The sequence below is a fragment of the Nylanderia fulva genome, unplaced genomic scaffold, assembly GCF_048542155.1.
Source record: "Nylanderia fulva isolate GAGA-0341 unplaced genomic scaffold, ASM4854215v1 Scaffold2, whole genome shotgun sequence".
NCBI classification, from domain to species: domain Eukaryota; kingdom Metazoa; phylum Arthropoda; class Insecta; order Hymenoptera; family Formicidae; genus Nylanderia; species Nylanderia fulva.
This window is the reverse complement of record NW_028190263.1, coordinates 7434158-7451937: the sequence shown is the minus strand read 5'-3', so window position 1 is coordinate 7451937 and position 17780 is coordinate 7434158. Positions and strand designations below refer to the sequence as shown.

At 39.1% G+C, this 17780-nt stretch overlaps 2 protein-coding genes across 2 annotated transcripts in view; one reads left to right on the top strand and one right to left on the bottom strand.

The window, feature by feature from the left end:
* The window catches only part of cue (Low-density lipoprotein receptor repeat domain-containing protein cueball), a 69389-nt gene that overhangs the window by 10223 nt on the left and 41386 nt on the right, over positions 1-17780 (top strand). The gene's annotated exons all lie outside the window — the stretch shown is intronic.
* On the bottom strand, positions 11840-17340 carry LOC114943010 (forkhead box protein D2). The gene has a single exon (XM_029318545.2). It carries the CDS (start codon positions 16130-16132, stop codon positions 15011-15013), a length of 1122 nt encoding a protein of 373 aa, XP_029174378.1. The 5' UTR covers positions 16133-17340; the 3' UTR covers positions 11840-15010.

Sequence of the window (17780 nt, the reverse complement as noted above, 5' to 3'; positions counted from 1 at the left end):
ACCGACGTTTAATTACTCGGGCCGCCGTCGAAGACGACGAGAGGAAAAAGAGAGAGAGAGAGAGAGAGAGAGAGAAAGAGAAAAAGGGGTATACAGAGGTAGCCGGACTAATTGCGAAGTTTTCTACTTCGATTTTCCGACAGGCTGCACGCTACCGCCGCGCCATTTTCCGGTTACCGGTTGTTCGAATTAAATGCGAATGCAGTTTTAAACTGGGGAAGAGCGCCCCAGGGAACACCAAGTATTTTATACGGGATTAAACGCGACAAGCGCGTACGGTAAAAAGCGGCCAAAGAAATCAATAACCTCGCGTTATACGCGCGTTCCGCGGCGCTATTTTATTTCTCCGTCTGCTTTTCGCACCGATTATAATCGCGATGGAATAATTTCGCGAAGCGAAATCGTTCCGTCACAGAAGCGACGAACGGATATATAAACGGAATAACAACATGGAAAATCACTTATGCGCGCAATATCGTTCAACATTACTCGTTCTAAATTTATCTATCTCCGTGCGTGTATATCTTAATTCTTTTTTTATCAAATAATCGGTTCATTAAATTAATGTGTTCTATATCATAATTATATATAGCACGGGCGTCTGTAGATTTTTCTAATTGAATTTTTAAAAGATTTTTTTAATTGATAAAAATGAAAAATATCAGTACTTAGAACTAAGCAAATAAATTGGAATAAAATAATATTTCATGTAATTGAAGTATGTAGCGAGACAGTCCATTGATTTGAATCATGATTTCTTCTCTCCTTTAACATGTACAGCTTTCTCCGAAATTTATTCTCGGTAATTTTGATATACATATAACTATTAAATATTAATATTTAATCATTCTTCTCTTTATACATTTATCTGCAGAAACGTATCTTTCCATTTCTTATTTATCGTTTGACATCACGTCTCGAGGATCGCAATTCGAATCGGAAAAACATCTCCGACGTGAAACGATGTTATTTGTATACGTGATCGGAGCCCGCGATTATAATAACGCGACAGCGATTTACTTGCGAAACTCTCGTCCGGTTGCAATCGTCATACGATGTGGAAGGTGTTTGATTTGCATTGATCGGGGAAATTGAGCGCACGTGGAGCAGCCCTTCGTGCTTGATCGCTCGCTCGATCAGCATTCGATGTTATGTTTGACGTAGCGAACATCGGATGCCATGCCGGTTTAACCGGAAGTAGAAGCCCGAATGTCGAAATGTCTGCTCGACCTGTGCGGTCGTTTGACGAATTCGTCGGCGCCGTCGGCGAACGCGCTATTGTGATTTCCGAATCAATCGATTCGGGGCCTTTTATCGTACAAACTATTTCATTTCATGCGGTGAGAGGCTTCGAAAAAATTATGTTCCCAAGATAGAAAAGATTATCCAATTTATTGTATTGGTATATTAATACATGTATATGTAATTATATTAGTTTATTAACAGCTTAATAATATTTTTAGTATTACAAATACAAAGCACTATTAATCAATTTGATTAATTACCTTATGCACATACTAATATTTCTATAAAAAATTTTTCATGTATAATATTTGATAAATTGAATGTGAATGCGCTTTTTAAAAAATTACAAGAGCCATATCAATGATTTTTTTTTATTATTACATTTTTTATTATCGCGTCACTTGTATGAAAATATATTTTTTAGTGTTACCAACTTTGAACACATTATTTCTATCAAATCTATGTGAAATTAGAGAGTTTTGCAAGAGAATTTAACATAGATTAAATTAATATTTGATATCTGATGTGTTTTTCCGAAAATTTCTCTCATCGCGCGTATTGAAACGTACGATCGATAATCGCACGTCGAATAATGGTCGCTGAAAAATCCGGTAAGAGAGACGAGGCGGCGCGCGATTTCGCCGATGCAAACAGATTGTGTGCAATTTAATAAAAAAAAAAATTCGCTCACGCGCGAATCTCATGCACATAATATCCGAGACATGATATATTTGTAATTTAATGATATATATTTTTTAATTTAACGTGGCTGACGAACGCATCGGCCGCTTTTGTGCGTTCCGCGCGCGTATTTGCAGTGTATATTTGTTAATTTAATGCAAACAATTTATCGCGGAGTTAAGCAATAATTTTTCACAATTTTAGCGCAGATAATCGAGCGCGCCGCACACAGATGTATGCGCGTAAATTTTAATCATCCGAAAGCTGTGATTAAATTTCACGTCGAATTTAATTCGACGTCGGTCATATATATCGCGGCAATTTTTTTTTTAAAGAAATACAGAAAAAATGCACAGACAGATATTTTTAATTAATGTCAATCATATATATAATTGTATAGCGGTACGGAAATATGTAATAAAAGTAAAAGATAGAACGATGCAATTATCATTTTACAAAAGAGGATTACAATTATTTTATCTTTCATTTATATTCAAAAATGACATATTTTCTATAAAAAAAAAAAAATGGATTCAAATCACACTATTCCATTAATCAATAATAAAATCCTTCGCAATCGTCGCAAACTGTCCTATACAGATGATCGCGTGGGATGGGAAAAGCCGCGAGAAAATCGCTTCAGCCCTGGGACGGAAAATATTACGGTTAAAGCCGCTCGAATTAGCGCGGGAGGGGGCAGAGAAGCACGTGGGGCAATAGAATAATCATGCGAGACGTTAACCTGTTAGGCATTAGTGGCGCATGATAGGCACGCTGCGGGTGGCGTCGCGTCGGGATGAAACGAGAGTGGCTACGGGGATGAAATAGATTGAGAGAGAGGAAGACGGCTCTCTCTCTCTCTCTCTTTCTCTGTCTCGCGTTGGAGCGCTACGGGAGTAAAACAATTACGGCTCCGCGTCGACGTACACTCGACCGAGCACCCCTCGTATCGTGTTCAGCAGCCCCGCACATTGTAGGGGCGTTCTTCGGCCTTTGGCGACGCGCACGAATCATTGCTGCGAGTCCGCTTGACGCGCACTCTCGCCGAAACCTCGTCGAAAATCTCGGCACATACGTTATTCCGCTCGAATTACAAGTGTTGAAACCAAGCCCACTTTAAACTCTAGAATTGAAAGCCTTGTCTTTCTTCCAAAGCGTCTTCAATTTATATTTGTATATAGAAACTAAAGTGTATAAGGTTTATTCCAAGTACAACATTTATTTGTAGAACAATTCATTGCTCTCTCAGAGATTAGAGAATTGAAAAGAATACATTCATATATTTAAAAAATGGAAATTTCTCATACACAGCTAATATCATTATTCCTTCATGGTATTACAAACATTAATATACAGACAGGATGTATTTAAATAAGTGCGAAAAATTTTAGATGATATTCTTTGTCGAAAATTAAGGGTGGTTTCTTATGTAAAGGGAGGTAAAAATTAACTTTTTATTTTTTTCTTAAATTTCAAACAAATTAAAAATCTGAAACTTGGTAGATATTTTCTACTAATAAAAAGGATATTTATCAATATTTAAAAAAAATTAAAACTTAATTTTTACTTCCCTTTATATAAGAAATTCCTCTTAATTTTTGACAAAGAATCATCTCCTAAAATGTTTCGCACTTATTTAGATATACCCTGCATATGTACATTTATTATTTTTTTTTAATATACAAATTTGATATAACTGCAAAAAAATATAAGCTCTTTCTGACGACTTTTAGGGGGGCATATATTATTTATAAAACCAGAGATATATAATTCAATTATTTTATTGATTACTCTTACAAAAATCTGAAATTCTAATTTTAAATGACGCCTTAATTCTCGCCTTAATCAGATTTCAACGAAATGAAAAATACGTATGTATAGTATCGTTAACATCATTGTTCTCTGTGCATCAGCGAAAAGTCTCGAGACGACAACAGGTAATTCTCCAAGAGAGATTCGCCAATGTTTCGCAGCCCCATCGGGGATCCGCAAACTTATCCGCCCGTAAATGACGCGCCTATTAACTAACAATAAGAAGAAGCACGCGACGACGACAAGGAAGAATGAAACTCTCGCGTCCCGCGGGCTGTATAACTCGGCCGAATTATTACTCGAGGGGGACCCGAGAAGTTTAAATCGTTCCGGTGTGGCTCGTCTTTGCCCGAAGGAAGGGGACACCTATCCCCGGGTTCCCTGGGTCGCTCACCGAGAAATTTAAATCTCGCTAAGCCCGGCCATTAGTACGAAGTGCAAACAGCAAACAGTGCATTAAACTGCGCCGTCTGTATGCACACGCGTATGGTCGTGCGTCCTTAAACGCGAAGCCAAGTGTCCATTCCCACGGGGATTTCGCGATCAACCTTATAGGTGCTGCGTGTGCGTTTGTTATAACATTCTTCTTCTCTCTTTCTCCCTGCCTGTTTACATGCGTTCATCCAGACGTATCCGGACCCGAGCGAGGCTGCCCGTTCGAATGTGATTATCGGATGGACCACACCTCGTACCGTGGTTATTTCGCCGGCGAAATTAAATTTGTAAATACGCGGTCGCACATGACGAGGATCATCAGAGCGCTTATTCTGCCATCAATAAGGAATTCAAATTGGAAACATTCATTATTAGATCATTTTTGATCTAGTCAAAGAAAATTGAATTTTTTAGCAATAATGAACTTGCTAGAGGATAAAAAGGAAAATATCGAGCAAATTGGGCAAATTAATCTCTAAAATTATTAGACATTTTTTATTAAGTCAAAGAAAATTGAATTAAATTAAAAATTGAATATTAATTTGTTAATACTTTGTAAAATTAATTTTTTGAGGAATAATGAACTTGCTAGAGGATAAAAAAATAGCAAGCAAATTGGAAAAATTAATCTCTAGAATTATTAGACAATTTTTTATTTAGTCAAAGAAAATTAAATTTTTTTAGCAATAATGAACTCGCTAGAGGATAAAAAGGAAAATATTGAGCACACCCTGTCTCAACCGCGCGTATACATACGTCGGCATTTGATATATTCGTATATACTTTTATTCTACTTGCGGAAACTACTTCGATATCGGCGCGAAAGCGGCCGAAAGTTTTGAGACACATGCCTGAACTTTCCCAAGGGAGCTATACATTATAAATATCGTACTCCCCTTACCAATACACATTTTCCATTTTGTTTTTATCGCGCGATGAATCTTTTTCAATCTTCTCAGAAAATTTTTGTCCAAAATGTTTCTTTACTAAAATAAATGAATGCAAATTATCTATATGTTTCAAATTTCTGATTACGATAAATGACATTTTCAATCCTTAAAATATATTAAGGATGAGATGAATAATTTTGTTTTCTATATAATGAGACATCTCTTGACATTTGCATTAAAGGAAAACAAATTCCCAAAGTCACTTAAAGAATCTATTGTCTAGAAAAATGCAAAATATCTTATGTAGAATATTTTTATGCAGAACGTTTTCGAATCTTCATTTGAGAAACTGTATATACGAGAAATTGCGGAAAATAAATTTGAGATGATTTTGAAAAATAAAATAAAATTGCTCAGTTACATAAAAGACAATATTAAACAAATGAAACAACATGCGAGGAGATTAAGAGAGGAGAGGCAACGCGCGAATGAAATTTCTCGGCTCTTTGTCGTCGCAGCAACGGCGGGGCGAAGAAAGCCGGGAAGAAATCAATGCCGAAGGATAACACGCGTCCTTGCTCAGGGACGAGCAGTCTCCGGCGGCTGCTCTCGGGACCTCGACCATGCGAAAACTTTATCCAAGAATCTAATATCATCCTTGGCTCGCACACATTCTCAGAATTCCACAGTACGCCAGGACACGACAATAGCTGTACGGTACACGATGTCCTCTTTGCGCTAGGATTTCTCATCCCTTAATCATCTCGAGGTCCTTGTAATTTCGCGTCGGGCAAACGTTTATAATCGCCGTATTCGAATCGTATCCTTCATTTTTGCTGCACGCTTCTACGATATGTTTTCAAGATGTGCCTTTAAACGGCCATGTCTCGAAAACGATGTTTTTTCGCGCAAAATCGCTTTAAATTATTTTAATTTAAATATAGATTCTAAAATAATTGAAAACAATGCTAATATATACTATACTCTCACGATAATTATTCTTCTTATCTTTCTTAATTTTATTTCTTAAAAAAATTTCAAGATTTTAATCATATCAATCTTTCGTTCAATAATTCTCAACTACCCAAAATTTACCTGAACCGTACAAGTATTGTTTGAGAAAAAAGGATTACATTTCATCGCGAAATTTGGACAATTATATCGTAAAATGTTATCTGAAAGAATATCAATCTCTCTTGGAAATTTTCCTTGGGAAATATTCAAAATATCATCATAATTCTAAAACTATTAAAAACAATGCTAATATACTCTTATGGTAATTATCCTTTTAACGTTCCAAATTTTATTTCTTAAAAAAATGTCAAGGATCTTTCGTTCAATAATCCTACCCAACCACCCAAAATTTCTTTCAACTATACAAGTATGTTTTGAGAAAGAAGGATCACACATTTCAATTATTGCAAAATGTTATCTGGGGGACTATCAATCTCTCTTGGGGGGAAATTTTCCCTGGGAAATATTCAAAATATCATCACATAATTCTAAAACTATTAAAAACAATGCTAATATACTCTTATGGTAATTATCCTTTTAACGTTCCAAATTTTATTTCTTAAAAAAATGTCAAGAATCTTTCGTTCAATAATCCTACCCAACCACCCAAAATTTCTTTCAACTATACAAAACTATGTTTTGAGAAAGAAGGATTTCAATTATTACAAAATGTTATCTGGGAGACTATCAATCTCTCTTGGAAATTTTCCCCGGGAAATAATCTTCGCAAAAACCTAATACGATTCACGAGCGAACGCGTGTACACACGCATATACGGCATCGGGGCTATTCGTACATTCCAAGAATATACCAGCACGGGACAGATCCTGCGACTCCCAACCCGCACGGACATCCGACGCGGAGGATCGCGCGTAGGAGAGATGAGTAGGCTGGGCGGATGGAGGAAGAGAGAGAGAGAGATAGAGAGAGAGGGTGAGGACAACGCGGGGGTAGGAGAAGATGAGAAGGAGAGGCCTCGCAGGAACGGCGGGGTAGGGCGGGTTGCTATCTTAGCCACCACAAAGCAGTGATAACATTTTCCCTCCCGGACAGAAGCCTAGCCACCCTTCTCGTCGCTCCCAGGTCGATATCCGGATAACACTGGTTGCCCCGGGCAACCGGAAGGCCACGCCCGCGCCTCCGAAACATGGCCGCCGCCGTTGCCACTTCCGGTCCCTTTCGCGGAAGGAGGGATGATAGAGAGCTCACCCGGTTTCTCGCCCTCCGTACGAAAGCGAGGAGAAGGGTGGATCGAGGACGCGGAGGATAAAACGCGAGAGGCTCGAATTATCATAATATTGGTCATTGCCTGATGCCTCTCTCTCTCTCTCTCTTTCTCTGCTCCTGGGGAAGTCGAAGTAGCTGACTACCAGATCTCTCCCTTATGTACACCGTCTCCAGGCGACTTATTACCACGCTCAAGTACCGCTTCGTGTACGTGTGTCCGTCGTTAATGTTCTCTTTGCTTCCCTGTAGCTCTCTACCCTCGGCAGACAACTCGAAGAAGACTTTCCATCATTTCTCTTTAGCGCGTAATTGCTAAGTTTCCGCGGCAAAACCGAGCGTGGATGATTCTGCGCCTTTCTTTTCGGCTTTTTCGTCTCGCGAACTCTTTGACGACAAAATGGCATAGTTGGACTTGTCGAGGAATTGTTCTTTTTCTTTTACGAGACTGCTTTCGCATTATTTTTACTCGTATTGTTCCGATACTTTTTCGACTAATAAGTATATATTATGGTTCTTCGTCTACTTTCTCAAACAGCAAACTATAAATTTATTTTTCTTTAAGTATAAGGGACTTTAATCTATTCAAGCTATATTTGTATGTTTCGGTGTACATATATATATATATATATATATAGCATTACATGCTCCTATAGCTCTCGTGGAGTTTCCGTATTTATGAAGATTCAATGTAACGCTACCGGCTTCTACTAATTGTAAGCTGTCAACATCCCTATATGTGTCTAAGATGTTTACCATCGACCTAAATAGATCCTACTGCAATTAATTTAAAATAAAGCAAAGCGACGCGACAATCTCTCCGCAATATATAATGTGTCGTGAAAAACTTGGCATTTTTAAATGAAATAACTCGCGAGCTAAATTAGCAGAGCGAACAAAAAGTCGAGTCGAGCCCCCGATTGATAGCCAAAAGAGGGAGAATCGGCGCAGCCAGGTCGAAAATATTTTCACGTTTCACGGATACGCTCGACAGGATCAGAGGGGAGGAGATCTCTTTTCTATCTTCTCGCACATAATGAACCTCGTTCCCATCGCTTCTAATTGTCAACCACCGGCACGTTATTTACCCCCCGAGCGAGGAGTTATGAAAGAAAAGGAAGGAAAGGAGGGGGCCGATGAGACTCACCTCCACCTTCTCCTTTTCCATTTGCCGTGAATACGGGCCGGCACACGCCCTTGTATCCGTGGTGACAATGCAAACCGAAACAAACACTTAGCGGCACGTGAGCGACACGTGGCCGCCAGGATATATTACATTCCGAATGCACACACACTTGACGGACGATTAAAGGGGTGTTGCACGCGCGAAGAACCACGATCGTGACAACGATACTCTTTTCTTTTTTTTTTTTTTTTTTTTTTTTTCGTCAACTAATTGTCTGTTATATTGTAATGTCATTGTCAGATACGGACTTTACGTCTAAGCAGTTGGTTAAATAAAATTATTTAGGTGATCATCTAGATGAAACTTTGTGCGGCGTCATCTTATCTTTATATAGATGATAAAAATATGTATTATCTGCGTCTGCATATCTTAGATGAAGCAAACACACTTGACGGACGATTAAAGGGGTGTTGCACGCGCGAAGAACCACGATCGTGACAACGATACTCTTTTCTTTTTTTTTTTTTTTTTTTTCGTCAACTAATTGTCTGTTATATTGTAATGTCATTGTCAGATACGGACTTTACGTCTAAGCAGTTGGTTAAATAAAATTATTTAGATGATCATCTAGATGAAACTTTGTGCGGCGTCATCTTATCTTTATATAGATGATAAAAATATGTATTATCTGCGTCTGCATATCTTAGATGAAGCGAAGTATTATTTTGAAGTATTAAATTATCTAGAATGATTTTCAGATAATTTTGGTTTTGAATTATAGCGCATAAAAATTCATAAATAAATATATGATTAGATACATTTTTATAACTGTGTTTACATAAGCAGTCTTAAAAATTATTATTTAGAAAATTATATATATCTAGATGAATCGCTATATATAATTTTATCTTTTATCTAGATATATTTCAAACAAAATCATCTTCATTTTATTTTAAAATCATCTAAGCACAACACTGCGTCTGACAATGAGCGAAAGAAAATATTCATAAGATCCTTGGAGCTGGGATGAAAAAATGTGAACTTAAAAGTATATTACTACGGAGAGAATTTTCTGTTAGAACTCACCCCCAAAATTATGAGTTTTCCTGATTAATATTTACCATAATAAAAAATATTAATATGTACGTAGTAAAATTAATCGAACATATTTTATATTTTATTGTGGCAGATATTAAATCAGAGAAACCGTTATAAAATTCTTACCATGATTTTCAGGGTAAATTCTAGAAGAAAATTCTCTCTGTATATAATTAATCAACCAAAAAATTGGTTTGAGTACAATATTCGATTAATCAATTCATAGTAGAAATTAATCTAGCGCATATTTTTTCAAAAAACTTATCCTTTCAAAAATCTCTGTCTACATTATTCAAAATAATTTAATTTAATTAGATTTTTTGCAAACAAAAACAGACAACATAATTTTATTTTCATGTTAACGATGTTGATGATCTTAACAGTGCAAATGAGATTAATAAATAATTTCTGTCTCATTACCTGACAATCGTTTGGATTACACAACGAATCTGCGATAACGTCGTTGACTGTTATAAATGATTGTCGCACTTAAGATGGTTGTTTGATAAATTGCGCTTCATTAAACTTTTCCAATGTTAAATTATTGGCAAGTGTTTATCCACGATATCTAATAAGCATCTACATAGTATCTAATATGTGTCTATCTTTATAATTTTCTCTCTCCTCGACCCTGGACTGCTCGACCCTCTTATCACACGCGCATCGCACTATGTTTACTATGTTTGAGATAATGCAATAATAGTTGCTTTTGTAAACTGTAGCATCATTATTATTCGGTGCACGCGTAAATCTTATACGCGCACGCAATCGTAAATCTTTTGCGATCTAATGTAATACTCGTAAATCTAACGATTTTACAATGAATCTTGCAACTTGCAACACGGATTTCTCCGTTGCACAAGACTGTTCTAATAATAAATTTGATGCACACATATGCATACACATGATTACTTTTCTATATCTAAAGAATCAAATATTATGCTTGTTATACAACGGATATAAAAAACGTAAAACACGTGTTAATTGACTATGTGGAAAAAAATGACAAAACGAAGAAAATCTTGGAGATCCTTCAGAGAAGTTTATCCAACAGCACACACACATATATATATATATATATAACATATTTGTGATAGTCTTATCATATAACAAATGTAACATCAATCTAGAGCTCCGCGGTATCGCGACTTTGATTTTATTTCCGTATTGAAAACGCGATCGCACATCATACATATTAAAAAGATACGAAAGATAATTCTCGCGGTTATCATTAATTAAGCTAAAACTATTAAGTCCTCTCGCGCACCGCGATATTTTCCACAAAATTATCCATATATATATATATATATATATATATGTATTAATTATTCTCGATTTAATATATATGTAAATGCATCATGCGTAAGAGACAATCATGGCCGTCCGCAGGTTTTTTCCAGGAGGGGGCATAATTAAATTTTGTTTAATTTAATTTTTCTTATATATTAAATATACAAATAAATTCCAGTGTTTATTCGCAAGGAGAGCGGATGCTTAATTTTTTTTACTAATTCCAAGAGGGCAAGTCTTGTCCCCCTCTAACAATAATAGTTGCTTCTGCGCGTCTCGGGCGTCATAAATTTTCCGCGGGAGATACGCGAAGAAAAAAAATAAATAAATGAAGAGAAAGAGCGAAAGAAGCGCGAGGAGAAAGATGACAAAGGGAAACGGAGAGATTAGAGGAACCGCGATGCTCGAATTGTCGCGAGATGTGGCAGCGGCCGTTATCTTCGTCACGATCGAGGAATGTAATATCGTCACCCCAAGCGACAAGAGTTGCCTTCGTATCGCCGTTTAGAATACGCCGTTTAGTCGTCGAGGGGGACTGGTGGGGGGGGGGGGGGCAGGGATTAAACTGCAATGAAAATCCACTCATTCTCCTCCGCGGCCTCGTCTCTCTCCATCCTCTTCTCTTTTCCGCCTCGTATTGTCAGCGTCGAGAGAGCGAGATAGAGAGAGAAGCGGGTAAACAAGATATTGCTTTGTACGCCCTCTTCCGTCGACTTCTCTCACATCTTTCCCCCGTTATCGCTTTATCTCGCGCACACGACATCCCTCCTCCTCCCGGTCTCTCAAAGCGTGACGAAGAAAATTACTCGTTTCTCTCGGATGATCGACAAATTTGCCCGGCATATTTATACAATCTTTGTTTCCATCTCCCGAGATTATATAAGTAAAAGTAAGTGAAATTACAATTATATTATCATCGCAGACGTATTTACAATTTGACATAATGGAGAATTAAGAAAGACGGATGAGGAGGAAAATAAAAATGAGAGTAGATGGAGGGAAGATATTATATCACACGTATATATATACTTAACGATACTTTATTGTGTGTTTTTTTTTTATATCATTATACATATTGTTATAAATCTATCACTTTGACACATACAATACTTACTAAGATCTACAGACGATTTCTTTATAACGATAGGATGTGTGTAGCCTATAACTAAACATATATCTTGACTTCGCTTGTCTTAAATCTTAGCGGAGGAACAAAGTGAAGTATCGCGATGTCTCGTAACGAGTTGAAAAAATATATATGATACATTAGTAAAATATATTACCGTGGAAAAATTCGCTAAATGCTCCCTCGTTACGAGATTTTCATATTTTTTGTGTGCACACTGGTCGTCGCAATGTAGAGATAGCGGGGCCTGCTTATTTTGACGTTTTAAATTAATCTGAATATATTCGGGTGGGTTTTTTCAATTTCGTTATCAAACATAAATTATATAGGTCATTAGTTTTTTTTTAAATTTTCAAAAGTGTTGCGCTCGCGTCATGTACTTTTAATAGTTTTAATCGAATGTCAAATAATGTCATTTCATATGCAGTATAAATATCCGGTTAGCGTACATCGATCGATCTTACACAGTTATGGAACGCGAATGTGCGACTCTTTAATCAAATTAAAGTATTCATTAAGTTTCTCCCACATTTCTATTAATTCGTCGCAACACTTAATTATGCCTTGCCGTTTCAATTTTTTAAAAATAAACGCGCACTTTAATTCATTGGAATTTTTCCAAAAAGTTACATATTTTGCACAATTTCCGTTTCTAATAGTTTCAACATAATATTGTTGTCTCGCTTTCTTTTTTTTAAGTTTCAAAAATTTAATTATGCCTTGCAGTTTCAATATTTTTTAAATAAATGCGCACTTTAATTCATAGGAATTCTTTCACAGTAAGTTAAATACATATTTTCCAAAACGCACAATTCCGATTTTTTAAAATTTCAAGATGTAAAAGTATAATATTTTTTATCTCGCTTTCTTTTTTTTAAGTCTTAAAAATTCGGATGTCGCAAAATTTAATTACGCCTTGAAGTTTTAATACTTTTAAAATAAACGCGCACCTTAATTCACAGGAATTTTTTTAGTAAGTTACATATTTTTCAAAATGCACAATTCCGGTTTCTAAAAATGTCAAAATTTAAAAGTACAATATTTTTTATCTCGCTTTTTTTTAAGTTTCCTAAAAATTCGGATATCGCATAATTTAATATTACGCCTTGCAGTTTCAATATTTGTTAAATAAACGCGCACTTTAGCTCGTATAGGAATTCTTTCACAGTAAGTTACATATTTTCCAGAATGCAGAATTCCGGTTTCTAAAAATGTCAAAATTTAAAAGTATAATGTTTTTATCTCGCTTTTTTTAGTCTTAAAAATTCGGATATGATTAAGGGTTGAAAGTGATGAAAAATCTTGGTGAAGCGGTACTGTTTCTTAATCGCGCGAGAGACGAGAAAACGACGTTTTTCTTAACCGTAAAAACGTCGGTATACGTAGATATTCACAATTACATACGGATCGCGCTATGGAGATTCGCTGTATGTACACCAAACGTCTACTTGACCGCTTACGGCTAAAGGGGTTGGGCGGGGGCGGCTTTACGTTAAATCCACCACCGAAGAAAGGCGTCTCTCCCCCTCCGGAGTGCTGCGCATATATTTGTTCGGGACTCGTATTTACAATGCCGATATTAATCGACCATATAAAAGCGGCCTAAGTTCGCCTAACCGGACCAGTTCTAGGCAACGAAAGTGGAATCGGAGGGTACGCGGGCAATTTATATTCGCACAACGAACTTTGTTCGGGCAAAAGCTCGTTCACTCGACGAGTGGAAGTATACGTTATTGTTCAACTTCTCCGTTTGCGGGCTTTTGATTTGTAGCAAATTGCGTAGGCAATGAATTTACGTATCGTTTTGCATCAGCGAATTAATATGATTATATTGTAATCATGTTTTGCAATTCAAGCAGAGTTGTATTATTATGATGTGAAAAACGAGAGATATTTGTCTCGTTTGAGAAAATTTTTTTTTTAGATGTATATCTACTTCCACTGGTCGTTTTTGAGAAGCGACGCGGGATGTTAAAGAAAAAAATGCTACGCTATTGCACTACGCCTTTTTACAAAGATGCGCCGATATATATATATATATATCTTCGTTAAATCGATTCATTCGTCTTTGTAATTTCTGCGATTCTGCGTCTTGATTATTCGGACGACCATCTGGAATTTGATGCTAGGATTGATCTGATTACGCCAAGTACGACACACGTCTTCTCTCTCGCGGAATAAAAATTAGGATTGCAGATAACACAGATAACGCTTGAATTTCGACTTCATGTACGTCCTTCTTATCGCTTGCAATCACTGAGCATTTTGCCGTGATACGGTTAACGCATGCAGAGCAAATATTTCGTTTTCAGAGAATCACATTGAGATTTCGCAAGATGCGAAATGCTGTTATATCGAGTGTCTCTCATTATATATCAATCCTGTCCAAATGATACAAAATTTATATTAATATAATTACATGCTTTTATTAAATATTATAATATATTTATATTAATAAATAATAATGTAATATATTAATATAAATGAAAAAAAGAAAAAAGGAAAATTTATAACTGGGAAAATGTATTATTAATTTAATAATATGTATCTTTTGTTTGGATATATATTAATAAATGAAAAACAAGAAGCAATTTTCATATTTGTGAATAGTTTGATTAAAATGTTTGTTTCACCTGGACAGCATCGATCAGAGAGTATCTGCCGAGATATCGATTACCATCATACTTTCGGAGCACAAGTCGTCCATTACATTGAATTCTCTCTCGTTATTCTCGAGGCTACGTTCCTCAAAATATATTCCGATAGAGCCAAGTCTCTCATCAGCGACGCACAGTTCACCAACGTGATCTCGAAATATACGGTATCACCATTCGATAAATAACGCGATAAAGTTCAGCGTTCACTCTACCTTGGTCCGATGAATCTTCCTCCCCGAAGAAGGGAATACCATTTTTCTCTCGTGACTTATTTCTTCTCACGAGGACTCGTTAACTGTCGACGATTCAGCAATGATTATCAATGTGTTTGACACAAGAGGATTAAAGCGCCTTTTACGCTATAAGCCTGGATAGGAAAGTCGTTTTTTTCGCGATGAAGAGACAAGGACTCCTAGACTAGAGGCGAGAAGGCGGACGCCTGGCTTCTGATCTCCCGATGCTCCGACGGGCTGAGATCCAGCAACGCGCCGCAATTCTGCTCGCTGGCGGCCTGCTTGCCGATGAGCGCGTCGATGCTAAAGTTGCGCCTCTTGTCGACGCTGCTCGTGTGGCTGGCCGGCAGCGTCGTGATCCTGGCGGGGGTAGGATCGATCTGTCTGATCGGGGGCGCCGTGATGGGAACGGGTTTGTAGAGCGGCGGCGGCGGTTCCAGGAAACCCCCTAACTTCAACGCCTCCAGAGTAGACGGGGAGAAGTCCAGCAGAGGCAGACCGGGCGGCGGTGACAGATAAGCGGCCCCGGGGTAGGCCAGGGCACCAGGATGACCGCCGCCGCCACCTGGACAGGGTCCCCGGTCGCCGCAGATGGCGAAGGTGGCCATTATCGCGCGATCCCGTAGGACGTAGTGCGGCGGCGGCCTCTTGTATCGCTTCCTGCGTCTCAGAAAGCTACCGTTGTCGAACATATCCTCCGCGAGCGGATCCAGGGTCCAGTAGTTGCCCTTACCCGGGTTTCCCGGCTCCCGTGGGATCTTGATGAAGCAATCGTTCAGCGACAGGTTGTGCCTGATGGAGTTCTGCCAGGCGGGAAACTTGTCGTGATAATAAGGGAAGCGGGACATGATGAACTCGCAGATGCCGCTCAGCGTCAGCTTCTTCTGCGGCGACTGCAGGATCGCCATCGTGATCAAAGCGATGTAGGAATACGGCGGCTTTATCAAGGACGAGGACATCTTATCGGAGCCGTAGCCGGACGAGGGTTGACCCGAGCTGCTGGATTTGTTTGACTGACCCGACGACGACATCATCGAGTAGGTCTTCTTGGAACGTCCTCCTCCTCCTCCTCCTCCGCTGTTGCTACCGCCTCGACTCCTGCCGGCCGGCGCCGACGTCGGCATCGGGATCGGCGAACAGCTCGGGATCACCGGGCTCGATGACGTCTGCGACGGCGGCGACAGGTCGTTCTTGTCGAGGCTCACCGGGTCCACGATCATGCTGCTGCTGTCCGAGTCCCGGTCGCTGTCCGCGCAGCCGTCGCACGACAGGTTCGACATCATCATCGCACGTGGCTCCATCGTGATCGCCGCCTCATTAGCGTTAGGACGTGACCCCGGGGTGTTTTTATTTCGCCCCCGATCCCGCGACCGATTGCCGGAAACCGCCTCTCGCTAGCATCCTTTCTTGAAAATCCGAACGCTGACTTAAGATCGTTGTGTTGTTTTTTTATCGAAAGAATGGTTTTTTTTTATCTCCTTGATAACAAATTTTAGCTCTTTCTTCACCGTAAAACTAAATCATTCATCCTCATTCGAAGGTATTTTATATTTTCGTCGTGTATGAAATCTTTGATAATTTTTTAAATGTTAACAGTCTTTTTGTTAAGGAAAGCCATATCCTAAATTTCAGATTAATTATACCAAGTCTCGGGTCCGCTATGAAATATTTCACATTCTCTTGCAACAAGAATCATAGTGCAATAATTGCTGTAAATTATATAGCGAATCTTGGTATAACGTAATCTCTCAGACTCGAAATGCAACAAAAGTTCGACACGATATTATTCACAAAATTCCTTACTAGGATTTTTGCAAAAATGTCAATCATCGAATATATAAAACTTGTAGCTTCTCCGTTGCTTAAATAAGAAAACTTGTACCACGTTGCAACTGCGATATTGCTGTATGATACAAATATAAGTTGTTGCAATTTTTCACGGATCTGTCGTCGGGAAAACTCGCGAGCGAACTTGTGTCGCGATATATTTCAGCGGAGCGACTGTCGCATTCTATCTGTCACTCTATTCTGACGAGTCGCTATCTTACGCTAATAGTGTGTTTCCACAACGATAACGGGACTTTTTCTCGCCTCGCCCAGCTTCTTTGTTTCACTTCTAGCCGATTCGCAGCCTCAAACTGTGACGGCGCACAAGTCGGGAGTCCGTCGAGGCATCGTCGTGGAGGTCTCGCGCGATCCGTCATCTACGAGGACACGTTCCATAGCGTCGTCCACCTTCGATCTTTTCACCAGCTCACTCTCGCAAATAATCTCGCAGTCACGAAGATCGATCGATCGATCGATCTTTTCTTTTCATCCGAAAACCTGATGATCTCGATTGAATTTCTTGATCGAAGAACTCGATTACGTCAAGGACTCACGCGCGAAATCGGAAGCATTTTAAGCTCCTCTGGACGCGCTTTTTTTCGGGTTCGAATCGGGCCGGAATCCGGACGTCGCGAGCTCGCGGACGACGAAGGGCGCACGATCGCGAGCGTAGGATCGTCTACGGGGTGAAATCGAGGCTCGAATTGATTCGAAGCGGCCGTTTTGGTCCTACGTGGGCGGACCAATGGGCGGGCGTTTCGACCCCTACCCCGTCAGACGGAAGTCACCCCACTTCGCTGCTCAGACCGACGTGTTTCCACCCTGCGAGGGTTGCAAGGGTGGAGGAGCAACGTGGCGACGGTGACGGGGAGAAAGAGAGAGAGAGAGAGAGAGCCCCGGAGGGGGTTAGGACGGAAGTTAGGAAAATAGCGGGATAGTTAAAGGGACTTTCAAAGTGGGGTTTGGAGAGGGCGGGAGAGCAAAATTGTAACACTCCGAAGGCTGATTTGCTTTGAGCGGCGCGATGAAGATGGAGCGCGATCTACGAACAGCGATCTTCATCGAGAGCGATTGCTTTCTCGTCCGCGGGTAAATTTCTATTTTTTTGCGTGGTTGTTTTTT

Excerpts from the sequence above, each read along its gene's own strand:
- LOC114943010 (XM_029318545.2), bottom strand. The coding sequence starts at position 16,132 with ATGGAGCCACGTGCGATGATGATGTCGAACCTGTCGTGCGACGGCTGC.